Genomic DNA, 12,660 nt, shown 5'->3' with positions numbered 1-12,660 from the left:
TTGGGGGGGGTGGGGGTCTGACATCAAGATCCCAATATTTGTCATTAAATGTCTTCGTACGTTTTAAATAATAAACAAAAAAATGAAACCTGTATCATAAAGAAACATTCCTTTTGAATTTCATTGTTCAAAACAGAAGTACCGTTGACAACCAATACCAGAAGTCATATAATAATCTTCAGAAAACCTTAAGTTGTAACTTACTTTAAGGTCCTTCATTTTGGCTTCAAGCAATCAATGATTTCATATTTGATTATCACAGGGAGCACACTGAATAAAGTAATCTAGTATTTCACAACATAGGACCAATGTATGTCTCTGTAGAGATGGCCACTTGATTTCATTCAAGAACAAGCAATACAAGTATCAAGAGACAATTGTATATTTCTAAAGATTTGTTGACTCTGGCTGCTTTTGGCCTGGCTATGTAATCTGTGGCACCTTTGGTTAACACCCTCTTCTTGTAACTGAATCCAACATAAGAGATTTCAGTGCTGAGAGAGCCTTATTTCAGTCAAACTGAATGTGAATTGGATGCGTGCAGGATTTGGCCATTTCGAAGCGACTGGCTTTAATCGAGCGGACCTCCTGCGTCCCATGTTTGAATCCAGTTTCACTAGGACCCGCCGTCTTTAAGACTTTCCAAAAGATTGCTGTTATGAAAAAAAAAATAATAATAATACTACACCGTGGCTGTGTTTCCATCGCCGAAACGCAGAACCGAGCAGCTGAGATGGATTCCCGCAAAAACAGGGTTACTGTCACTGCTTCCGAGCTCTGCTTGAACATGCCAAGTATTTGAAAAGCATTATGACGTGAAGGAAATGTGACCCTGACTTTAAAACTGCACTATTTACTTGAGTATTGAACTCCAAGCCGTTCTCCGCTAATTGTTTCGACGATGGAAACATAGCGAGCGATCGTGTAGGGCAGCACCCAGTGTGTATGTGTTGTGCGTGCGAGTGCGACAAACAGGGGTCATATCAACCCTGTATACCTCATCGACATATCTGCAAATATTCTTATCTTGTCTTTAAGTTAAACGTGTAGGAGATACCATCACCAGCAGAAGCCTGGAACCATTGCAGGGTCTACGACATCACACCGATTCCGTATCAACCAATAAGATCACCACTTGCTTGCATAAAAAACACCTGCCGCTCCGCTTCAAGCCTGACCCATCGCCGACACAATGGTTTAAAATTAGCGAAATGTGAGGCATTTTAAGTAGCATTATCCTACCTCTGTGTTACAGCTTGATGCATTGAAAACTCCTCCAATTGTTGATGACAAATGGAAATATATATGTATATGAACAGATATATAACTTAAACAATATTAAAGTGATATAAGATGACCGTTAGCGTACTTGACTGTGTGTGTGTGTCTGTAACATGATATTTGTGTGATACACATGATAAGTGTGTACACAACAGAGTACCACTGGAATGTGAAGCCAGACTGTATTATGATTTCTTTTTTTTTCTTCGAATCCAACTTTCTCCCCATTATATTTCAAATGATGTCATAAGTGTCTTGCCTCTATCGCTCCTTTCTTTGCTTTATTTTGACAAAACAGGGAAAACATATCAGCCTATACTAGCTGGCATTTACATTCGTGCTCGTTTTTCCCTCCGTTTCTCTGTCTCTTTCACTTTCTCTCACTTCTAAATGTTCACTGTGAGCGCTCTGAACTCAAGTTTACAGCTCTTCATGGTATGTACGTGCATCTGGTCGAGTTCAGTAGAGTGCGTGGATGGTTGTATGACTTTGGTACTGAAGCAACAACTCAATTTTCTACTGGTGGTGGAGGTTTGAAAGGGGGTTGGTTGGTTTGAGTTATGCACATTCATTCTGTACTAAAATATGGGGTATGTAGAGTTCCCCTAGCCTTACGCCCTTCCAAAAACACTACTCCGGTCACTGGCTAATCCGTGTTAGCTATCCGCCTCCCTGCCAACTTTGTACCTCTGTACATATCCATTTTGGACCTGGGGGCACGGGGCGAATTCGGTGTATTCTGCCTGAATCTGTCAGGACGGTCATGTGACCCTCTCCTAGACCTGAGGAAGGCGAACCCTCACCCTTTCAACCCCACAAAAAGACCTCAAGCCATTCATTTCCTTATGTGACAATGCAATCCTGAAAGCACTTTGCCTTGTTAATTCATAGTATGAGCTTGTGAATGGTTACTTGTTACTAACAGATGTGAAACTCTGTACATGTATTTAAGTAAGAAAGAACATAATCATTTTTAATTTGAGCTTATTAAAAATGAATTGGTCTCTCTGACTTTAAAGATAAAAAAAAATATCCCATGTGTTTTTGTTAGTCAGGTTCATGAACTGCTGCAGCCAGTAGGTCTTGTCATTTAGTATCGTGGCTTAGAATTGGTAATGTTGAAATAAAATGCTATTGCTTACATACAAGTTGTTGTGGTGTGTCTTTCTTTTGTTGCTCTGATCACTACAAAATGTTGAAACAGACTAAATTTAGGACTCAGTTTATTTTTTTCTGTTGGCCAGTAGTTCTGATTGATACTTGCCCTGCTAATATTTTAATTGGTGTTTTTCTTTTCTCTTTAGTAAATCATCTGAATAAATGGAAGTTTATTTCTAGAATAAAAAAACTGAAATAACGCTGACAATTCTAACTTTTCTTGCAATTCTATATATGTTTGGGAATTTATATCACCCAAATCAGACTTGTCCTTAAAAGCAGTGAGATATAAACTTATGTACTATATATAAACTTGTATAAACTCAGAATTGCAAGGAAAAATGTCAAAGTTGTCTCGCAGTTCTGAGGGAAAAAGTCAAATTACCCTTACTTTTTATTCGGTGTCAGAAACAAGCTTCCATATTAAAATGACAATGTTTTTGCAATGTTACTTTGCAATAATTGTTTGAAATTATTCAGGTTAGAATTATGAAATTGTAACTAAAATTATAACTAATAGCCATAACTTCATTATGGCTATAAATTCATAAATGCTCTTTTTCAGGAAACAATGACATTATGGTTGTTATAAAGATGGTTCATTTTTATAATTTTAACAACAACCATACATCATTTTAAAAAAAGAATTGTTTAAAGTTGCAAGACGTAGAAACATTTATATGATAAATGAAAAACGTACTGACGACACATCATTGAACTCATTCAGGCCTGAAATACTCTTCTTCTTATAGATAAGCCCTAGAAGTTTCTGTAGATGTCCTCATTCAGTAAGAAGTTTTTCTTACATAAAATTCAGCTTAGGTTGAAAAGAAGTTGCCCAAGGATGTGTATATACGAGTTCCTCCCACTGTATCTCTTTTTATAGCAATCCATCCAGTGCACTTTCTTCAGAATATCCACGCAGTAGCGACACCGTAGTTCATTATGGTATGAGGTAAATGCATAATACCGCTGCATGGATGGAAATTCTGGTGTGACATCCTGAGGATTTAATTTAGATAGTCTTCTTCATATCCTTAGATTTCTCCCAAGCTTACAGCAATATGGTCCTCAAAAAGGGCGACGCAAAGCATGATGGCGCCCCCTATCAGCAGACCCAGACTCTGCAGGAGGAAGCGCTTTAGAGGGCTCAGAGATCCAGCATCTCCATGGAGCATTTCAGGCATCTAGAGAGAAACAGAAGCTTTAAATGATATAAAGACACTATATTCAGTGTGATTATTATGGATATAGTAGCTTTTCAAAATAAAAATTAAGTCATAGATAAATTAACATTACTGTATTTTGGCAATCAAGATTATTACCATGTCAGCAAGAGCAACATAAAGGAAGACCCCAGCAGTGATGGTGAGAATCCAAGGTGAATGTGTCGCCCACTGGTTTCCCAGTGCAGTTCCTGTTAAAACACCAACAAAGCCCAGCAGAGCAGAGATGACGCTAAACACAGCCAGTCTGCGTACAGGCCAGCCTGCAGCCAACAACACCGCCAAATCGCCTGCAGACACAAGCAAAGAAATGTATATATGCAATAATCATAATTCATAATGAACATAATAGAAATGACTCAATCATACCTAACTCATGAGGAAGCTCATGGCAGAACACAGCGATCGTAGTGCTGAGTCCACCTGTCAGACTCTGAGAAAATGCAACACCTGGAGGCGAACAAGAAAATTAAAGTTTTAATTGTTCTTAGTGTAAGTTAAATTTATTAAGATTAAAGTGTCATAATTGTTTTAAAAATGTTTTTATTCCTAAATGAAAGCAACCGTACGTAGTTTTGTGTTTTGTTTTTTTTTGCGACTTCGGAGCCCTCTGCAGTTAAGTGAGTGGAATTCACTGTTGTAAATATATCACTGTCGTAATTACAGTAGGCTACTGTACACGTGAATTTGTTGCTGCCGTAAAGCCGTTATTCTCCTTTTCGCGGGATTTCGTACCCGCTCGCACCAAATTTACATACTCCCAGAACAAAGGATTGTGGAAAGAAGGAAAATGATTTTGTAACTGGTATTTCAAGGTAAAAACTTACATACAGTTGCTTTAAATGTGCACTAATTAACAGTTATATTTCATTGGTTCCTATATCAGTGTTTCTCAGATGGTTTTGCTTTTAAAAAATATTAATAATAATTTGTTACATTTATATAGTGCTTTTCTGGGTACTCAAAGCGCTTTACATGAAAGGTGACCGTGATTTCACCAAGTACAACGTGTTCTTTTTAAATGATTACTTATTACTTAATACGCCTTTAATCTGTAATAATTTTTATGTACCAATGGCTAGTCCATCTGTAAGGTTATGTATCCCATCTCCCATGACCACCATCCATGCCATGCTTCTGATGGCCATCTTCCCTGGTCCAGTCTGCCCATGAGAATGGCCATGCCCTGAACTCTCATTCTGATTGGCTGATGAGGTACCTATGACAGAGTTCAAATGAATTCAGAGGTTTCATAAATATGAATGAATTAATGCTCTTTCTCTTGTCTGAAAATAAACATACCCTGCAGTGCGTCCAGCTCCCTTCCAGACTCTGCATCATGTTTCCTTTTCTTTAAATTCTGTTTGAAGAAGGGGCAAAAAAATCCATTAATGGAAAACTTCTCCAGATCTCTTTCCCCAAAATAAATAATAATTAAAGTCCCACTGGATGAAACTTGCCTTGAAATGCTGTTTAAGTCCCAGAATGCTCTCAAAGGCAAACAGAAGGTAAAGTCCTCCCAACACACTCAGACCCTTGAAAACAGCATCCTGATGTTCAATGTGCTGACTGAAGATGGCCTAGAATCACAAATAATATACATCTGTAGCACTTGAATTATTACAGAAGGTCAAGGTCAACTTTATTAATGCTTATTATGCTTAATTTTGTATTTTGCTTCTTACATGGGGCAGGAGGTGCAGGAGGGCATCTCCGCATAACGTGCCCACTGCCATGCCAGCCATCGGGCAGAGGAATATTTGAAGGATGGAAGGTTGAAGCAGGGGTGCCAGTCCCAGGGCAACCAGGGAAGGCAAACTGATAACAAAGAGTGCCAAGGAGGCCCATCCTAGTGCTGAGATACAATGACTTTGTTTAACCTGCACTATCATGAAAACAAACACAAAATTGATTCTGATATCACACTTGTAGCCACCGTGTACACACACACACACCTCTCAGGAAACCCTCGCTGGTTTTGCTTCCCTGGGACTGCTCCTCTGTGTGCCGCAGACACACTCCGCTGTCAATCTGGTACAGGAGGGCAGGACACAGGAAGGTGAAATGGGCAGGAGTGATATGGGACGCTTGGCCTAACCCGAAGTTCCACAGGAGCTGGGTAACATTTAGACACTGCAATAAGGGAGAACGAAATATGAGATGAGAGTCAGATTCAACATTATTACATGGCTCTCTGAAATACTCGATTATGATTGGTCATTCAAAGCTTGCGCTACTTCCATGTCTCTCGTATCACACCGCAGACTCACTTTCTCTTGTTTTCTACAAACACAACTGATGCCATGTTCTGTATCAGTTATCAGCCGTAGTGAAAATGACCTCAGAGGACTTTAAGTTTTAATATTACTGTAACGTTGCAGTGGTCATGTCACTTTTGTGCATTGTAATGGACTGTTTATTTCCTTATTGAACAATTTACAATAATATACAGGCAAAATTATACTGATTTATTTTGCTGTAATGAGGCCTGACTTTACTGTATTACTACAAAAGTTGAAATTATGAGGTAAAAAGTTAACATTTTGGTATACTATATCATAATTATGTGATTAAAAAGTCAAAATTGTTACATAAAAAGTCATTATACGGCAAAATTTTTCATGTCATAATTATGACTTTTTATCTTATAATTTTGAATTTTGTCCATTTTTATTTCATGATTTCAAACTTGTCAATTGTTTTTCTCATAATTTTGACTTTTTGTCACAATTCCAGATACTTCTGACATATTTCTGACTTATGTATATTTTAACTCATAATTTTGATGTTTTATAGCATTACTTTTTTTTTTTTTTTACATAATTTTGACTTTTAGATTATATAATAATATAATAATTACTATGATTTTAACTCATAATTTTGATTTTATCTCATAACTGTGCTATGTAATAATTATGGCTTTTTAGTCCATAATTATGACATTTTAGCCCATCATTTTGATGTTTTATATCACTTTTGACTTTTTATGTTACAATTATGACTATCTCATAATAATAACTTTTTCTCATAATTTTGACTTTTTGAATTATGACTAGATATTTTATCATTTTGACTTTTTATCTCATAATTACGACTTAGTATCTCATAATTTCAAAGAAAAAGGCTTCCATACTTACATAGGCCTATGTGTTTACATATTGCATATATTGTGATGTAGATGTTAATCCACAGTTGAGCATGTTTGTGTGCTGGTAGTCCAAGAAGGCTTCTTGAGTAGGTTAACCAGCATAATCTGATCAACCAGCATCACCAGAAGATTCGTGATGGTCAACCAGCTTTGCAAACGTTTTCCAGAGTTTTGCAGATATACAGCATTATATCATATTCTGGTCCACCATCTAAACCAGCACTAACCAGCTTAAACCAGTCCTCTCAACAGAGACCTCTAACATGATTATCTCTCTCCAAAATAGTTTGTGTACCTCACACAGATAGAATGAATTGAATTTTACTGTCTGCACACCTCAAGATATCAACAGACCTTTGGTCAGGTGATAGTGAAGAGAATTCAGTGGTAGACTTTGTCCATTTGTAACACTCTAACAGGAAGTTTAGGAGTAAATACTCACATTCCCATGAAGGTGTTTCTCTGTCGGATGGTCTGACAACGGTGGCACACTTTCTTCCAGTTTGTGTCTTAGACCAGGGTGTGGAAAATAGTCTGAGTGACCCCATTCTGCAGGAGATCCACTGAGCACTGACTTAATGTGAGGTCTGGGATAGAATATTTTAATGGATTAGTCATTGGAATGAGCATAAAACTGTATTTGAATTATATAAACAATAACCAGATCAAATACAGGGGAATTCAACTCTGGTTTTGTGGGAATAATAAAAGGTTACATTTTAAAAAGCTGAATTTATAGTCAATAACCACAGTAAGTGTAAAAAAAGACTGTAAATTGAGTAGAGAATATTACAATAATGCTTTAGCCATATTACCTTTCTTTGAGTGGAGGTGAGTTTGTGGTCCTTTGAGGATGATGATGGTCTTCATGTGAGTGGAAATGGGATTGGGGTTGAGAAGAATGCTTCACTCCACCATGTCGGATCTCCAGGACACTGACCTCCCCAAGACCTAAACTGCCAAGCAACTTCTGCAGACCCTCATAGGTCAAAGTCCCATTGTCCCCATACTGAAGAAATAGGCGTTGCAAGTAGTAGCCCTTGGAAGAAGATTAAATCTGACTATTTTACCAACAGACATAATTTTCAGGGTTCACACATGTCAATGTCTTTATGATAGTGCTTTGGTGACATAAACTTAGTATGCAACCGTAACTCCACATACGTACTGAAACCACAACTCTAACCTAGTTAAATCTGAGTGATTGCATCAGTCATTGTTGATAAGATTTTTTGCACTCAGTGTAACCCTCAAGCAAAAAGCACTTGATCTCTTAATGTTTTGAAAAATCCCTCAAGGAATGTGGTAGATCTACTTTACTAGACATGTAGGGACGAGTAAATCTCAATAGTCACTGTCGATTCTTAAAGACAAGAAACAAATGTTAATAATTAACGTTAAACGTTATGATTTGACTCGTCCAAAGAATAGAATCATCCAAATGTACCTGCTCTTCAAAAGCTTCCTCTAAGTGTTCCTGTGTAGATTTGACTTGTGTGCTTTCATTCGACTTTCTGAGCTTGTCGACCTGGACATGTGTTGCCAGTACAAGTATGGCTGGTTTCATCACAGAAATCATACAGTGGTAGAGCAGAAGATTGAAGCTCAGAGTCGTCCTTAGGGAAAGTACCAATAAATATGAATTATTTTAGCATGTGGCAATCAATATAACACAATTTTAATTAAACAAGCATAATTCAATAGGCATTTATAAATAAATCCATATTGCAGTTGGTAAAAATAAATTACAATCCATACTGTAAAAATCATGAGTGAGGGCTCTATAATATCTCTCATGTTCCTTCTAGATGGAATGAGGTTCAAGGGAGACAAAATTGAGACTTTTACTCAAGTTTCCTGCTTCTCGGATTATTCCTCTGAGAAAATAATCCTAATACTCTCATAGGTTTCTCCTACAGTTTAGAATAAATCTCAACAAAATTCCCCAAGATACCAACAGCAGCATTCAAAAGCAGGTATATCTAGCAGAGTATTGCATTGTATTTCAGAAACATGTAAGAAACATTCAGAGCTATGAAAGAGCAACATTTGATCAATATATAGTAATAAAAACTTTAGATAAAGACTCTTAAATCAAAAGCGTACAGAAAGCACATTGCAAAGTAAAGCAAAGTACTTAAAGACTCCAAAATGCCATTTTAAAGAATTTATGCTTTAACTCTAATCAACTCTTTACCAGACTGTCTGTCCGCCCATGATTTTTTTTGCAGTCTCTTAATCCCGTTACATGATTTCCAGTAATTTAACCTCTCAGTATCCTAGTGTTTAAGCATGAGGCATGGCGCAGTTTTATGAAGAGGAGGTTAATGTTTCACCAGCAGGCAGCTTTAAGCCTATCGCAGATCACACGACGGGAAGGCATTGATCAGCTTGGTTTACCTCATGACTATGTGATGTAAATTCAACACATTCTCACTCTCATCCTGTCAAATACATTAAAGTATAGGACCGCTGCAGCCCTACTTAGATAGATAGATAGATATATAGATAGATAGATATTTTTAAATAATTCCTGCATAGGACATATATATATATACACGTTCTTAGATTAGTATGCACGTAATATAAGAGTAAATCAGGTATAATTGCTCCTCCACACACACTCTGTCCTGTAGGCGCAGCAGCAGATTCCGTCAGACTTCATCCGCTCGGCTCAGGAAGAGAAATCAGCCATCTCTCAGATCACTGCAAATATCACAGGCTTTAAATCCAGAAATCACATTAAGCCTGGGAGGAATACCGCGATCTACGGGAACAGGCATTACAGTCCTGCTGAGTGAGTTTCAACGCTTTATTTATGTCGACTTGTAAAATTACCGGATAGTAGCACAAACTGGAGGCAATACAGTGACGAAACATGAACACAACAAGACGTTATTTGATCAGAACAGTATTTAAATGACATTTACAGGGGTTTTAGTAGTGGCTAGAATTTGTAATGTGACATTTAAGGACGTGTGGTGTAATTAGACCAAAGCTGCTCTTTCGGCGTGCGTCAGCTAGTTGGATTTCATGCTAGTTAGCCACGCTAGCTCCTTGGCATCAACGCATACACTTTAAATGTAATTTTACTGTGAAAAAATAAATTTTAAGACATTCGTTCCTTATTATACGCAAAAAACACAAACGCAGTAAGGAAGGCACGTGGTTGTGATGATTATGTTGGTTGTTTTTGTACAGCACCTTTAGCGAGCTGGCTAATGCTAAGCGCCTAACGTTACTCGCTCAAACACATCAGCAGACGTGTGTTACAGGCTGGCAGAAGCTTTTTTACATCGCCAGGAGGTTTAATAGCTGTACAGATGTTTGCAGCTGTCCTGTCCTGTCTGGTTAATTGCTGTATGAATGTATTTTGGCAGAAGTACAGTTAGCCTGTCTGTCTGAATCCAACATGACATTGTATTCGTATTCATGGCTGTCTGTAATGTTCAGCTGCTATTTATGATCAATATGCATCTTGTTTAAATGGCTGCATCTGTACATTTAACCCCTAACATTATCCAATTTTATATGCTAAGAGACAGGACTGTCATGTGTATAGATTTTTGATGCAGAAACATACCACCATTTTGCATCAGCAAAACAGCTGATATTTTAATATACATCGTCTCATACTTTAATTTAAGGGTTTGTCAGACCTGTCATCCAATACATGATCCAAAATTTCAGGCAGTTTACACTTACTTAATGGAACAAAAAACTTAACACTGGTAAATGTGTGCCAGTGTAGCTGTGGACTCCCAAATGTGCTCTTGGTGATCTGATCATGCATCCGTGCCACTAAACCAGATCTTTACTGAATAAAAGTGAGGAATGCCATTGCTGAAATGGGGGCTGAGGGGAGAACGAGCTAAACCACCCACACTCTCCCCCACCATCTGCTTAGACAAGCTAAAATTAGGTCACCACCAGCCCTTGCAGAACTGTTATGAATCTGAAAAGATGCTGTGTCTACATAATGCAACCCCCTTTTTTTGCTTTGGATTTGTTTTACCAAATTAAGAGAATGGATCTGTGTCTTAACATCAGCATTCTGCTTCTTGTTTAATGACTTATCAGATTCCAAAGGAAAAAAATTGTGCTCCTGGATAAGTGCTTTACATCACACATGTCTAATCCTTGCTGACTACATTTGCTTTGTTTCAGTAGGCTGTGGGAAAGCGACGGGCGTCTAAATCATGTTGGCACACGCCAACCTAAAAACACAAGTTATTGTGAAAAATGCTAGGGTGTAATAGATCGTTACCAGGCTGTTGCTTTGTGTTTGCTGGGGTGTTCTGGGTGGGTACTTTACTACCAGCCCAACCACAAGCCTCTATGATGATTTGGTCCCTATATATGGCTCAATGTAAGTCTATGGGATTTTCTTTTTTGGCCTGCCAGGCAAACTCTAATTGGATGAGCCACATTCGAGTCATGGTTTCTTAATTGCTCTCGAAGCTCTGCCTACTGATGGCCACCCAAATATATATTGCAAAATTATATTTCATTACACGTCATACCATCCAGCCCTGTGATTGCGTGTGCATTTGTAGCTTCCACCCATACGTCATCAGCCTCTTGAATGAGTTGGCTCTTAATTTGATTGCGATGCATTAATGGTTTTGGTCTTTTGGATTTCCACTTACGAGACAAAGAGGGAGGAAAAAGCATCCATAAGCTTAAATGATCATAGTATACAAAACATCTTGAAATAGGAATGGACTAATTGACAGTAAATACGCCAAACTTGTCTGAAGATTCCAGGAAATGTTTCAAACAAGCTTTTTAAATCTTAATTAAATTGCTTTGAAATAAATAGCAGTGTATTGATTGCATCGTAATGGATGTCTTGTTTTCTCTTTCTTAAGGGGGATGTTCAGTCTTGCATCGTAAGGAAGATCGCCTTGCCCACCTGACACATGAGGACGACTCATTGTACAGGGATCATGAGGGCTGCGCTTTCGTGAGGTATGAATGTACATTTCTTTTTAATGTTTCACACGATATAGTTGCAAAGAAAATGTAATCCTTTAATGCTACTGTGTGTTATATAATCACTTGGATCATGCATATTTAATCAGAAATGCATTTTAGTAGGGTTTATATCTTTTGTACTTTGTGGTACTAAAAGGTCTGCTTTCTGTAATTCTGTATGGGTGTTAATAAATTAATGATTTCCGCCATAAAATCCGGTCCACTTTGGCGCTTATTCTGGCTAAGAACTGTTCTTATTTGTAATCTAGGAATGGGTTTATCCTAAATAGCTGGTACCAAAATAGTAAATTGGCACTGAAAACTACGGCTGCAAAACGATTAATCGCATTGAAAATAAAAGTTTACGTTTTAGTGCTGTCAAACAATTAATCGCGAATAATCGCATCCAAAATAAAAGTTTTTGTTTACATAATATATGTGTGTATACTGTGTATATTTATTATGTATATATAAATACAAACACGTGCATATATTTAAGAAAATGTTATATTTATATATTAAATATATTTATATTAGTGCTGTCAAACGATTAATCGCGATTAATCGCATCCAAAATAAAAGGTTTTGTTTGCATGATATTTGTGTGTGTTCTGTGTATATTTAAAACTTTTATTTTGGATGTGATTAATCGTGATTAATCGTTTGACAGCGCTAATAATATAAAATATAAGAATATGGATATGAATATAAATGTATAAACATTTTCAAAATATATACTGTATGTGTGTGTATTTATATATATATATACATCATAAATATACACAAACACATTAGTGTTGTCACGGTACCAAAATTTCAGTATTCGGTACCAATACCAGTGAAAATCCACGGTTCTTGGTACCAAAACAA

General features: G+C 37.3%; 2 protein-coding genes across 3 annotated transcripts in view; one reads left to right on the top strand and one right to left on the bottom strand.

The window, feature by feature from the left end:
* Positions 1–3,174: 3,174 nt before the first annotated feature.
* Positions 3,175–9,133, bottom strand: LOC107723731 (zinc transporter ZIP5-like). Of its 2 annotated transcripts, XM_016532438.1 has the most exons (12): positions 9,011–9,133; positions 8,261–8,429; positions 7,629–7,852; positions 7,256–7,400; positions 5,621–5,798; positions 5,351–5,520; positions 5,126–5,245; positions 4,968–5,025; positions 4,738–4,884; positions 4,035–4,115; positions 3,765–3,955; positions 3,175–3,626 (listed from the first exon to the last, which is right to left on the bottom strand). In XM_016532438.1, the coding sequence occupies exons 1-12, from the start codon at positions 9,028–9,030 to the stop codon at positions 3,477–3,479; spliced, it is 1,653 nt and encodes a 550-aa protein (XP_016387924.1). In that variant the 5' UTR covers positions 9,031–9,133; the 3' UTR covers positions 3,175–3,476. The 2 variants fall into 2 exon arrangements, with proteins under 2 accessions (XP_016387924.1, XP_016387925.1); XM_016532439.1 differs by lacking the exon at positions 3,175–3,626 and having other exon boundaries at positions 3,832–3,955; positions 4,040–4,115.
* Positions 9,134–9,449: 316 nt separating this feature from the next.
* Positions 9,450–12,660, top strand: part of LOC107723732 (E3 ubiquitin-protein ligase NRDP1) — a 10,359-nt gene continuing 7,148 nt past the window's right edge. The window contains exons 1-2 of the mRNA XM_016532440.1: positions 9,450–9,610; positions 11,685–11,784. The gene's annotated coding sequence lies outside the window, so the exon portion shown is untranslated. The remainder of the gene's footprint in view (positions 9,611–11,684; positions 11,785–12,660) is intronic.

Source organism: Sinocyclocheilus rhinocerous, unplaced genomic scaffold (genome assembly GCF_001515625.1).
Source record: "Sinocyclocheilus rhinocerous isolate Xijiao unplaced genomic scaffold, SAMN03320098_v1.1 scaffold905, whole genome shotgun sequence".
In the NCBI taxonomy this organism is placed as follows: domain Eukaryota; kingdom Metazoa; phylum Chordata; class Actinopteri; order Cypriniformes; family Cyprinidae; genus Sinocyclocheilus; species Sinocyclocheilus rhinocerous.
This window is presented reverse-complemented; position numbering and strand designations above follow the sequence as displayed.

Excerpts from the sequence above, each read along its gene's own strand:
- LOC107723731 (XM_016532438.1), bottom strand. The coding sequence starts at position 9,030 with ATGGGCGGACAGACAGTCTG. Across the intron at positions 5,521-5,620 it reads CAGCGAGGGTTTCCTGAGAG|CACTAGGATGGGCCTCCTTG; the intron begins GTGTGTGTGTGT and ends ATTGTATCTCAG. Across the intron at positions 4,885-4,967 it reads GGAGCTGGACGCACTGCAGG|GTACCTCATCAGCCAATCAG; the intron begins GTATGTTTATTT and ends ACTCTGTCATAG.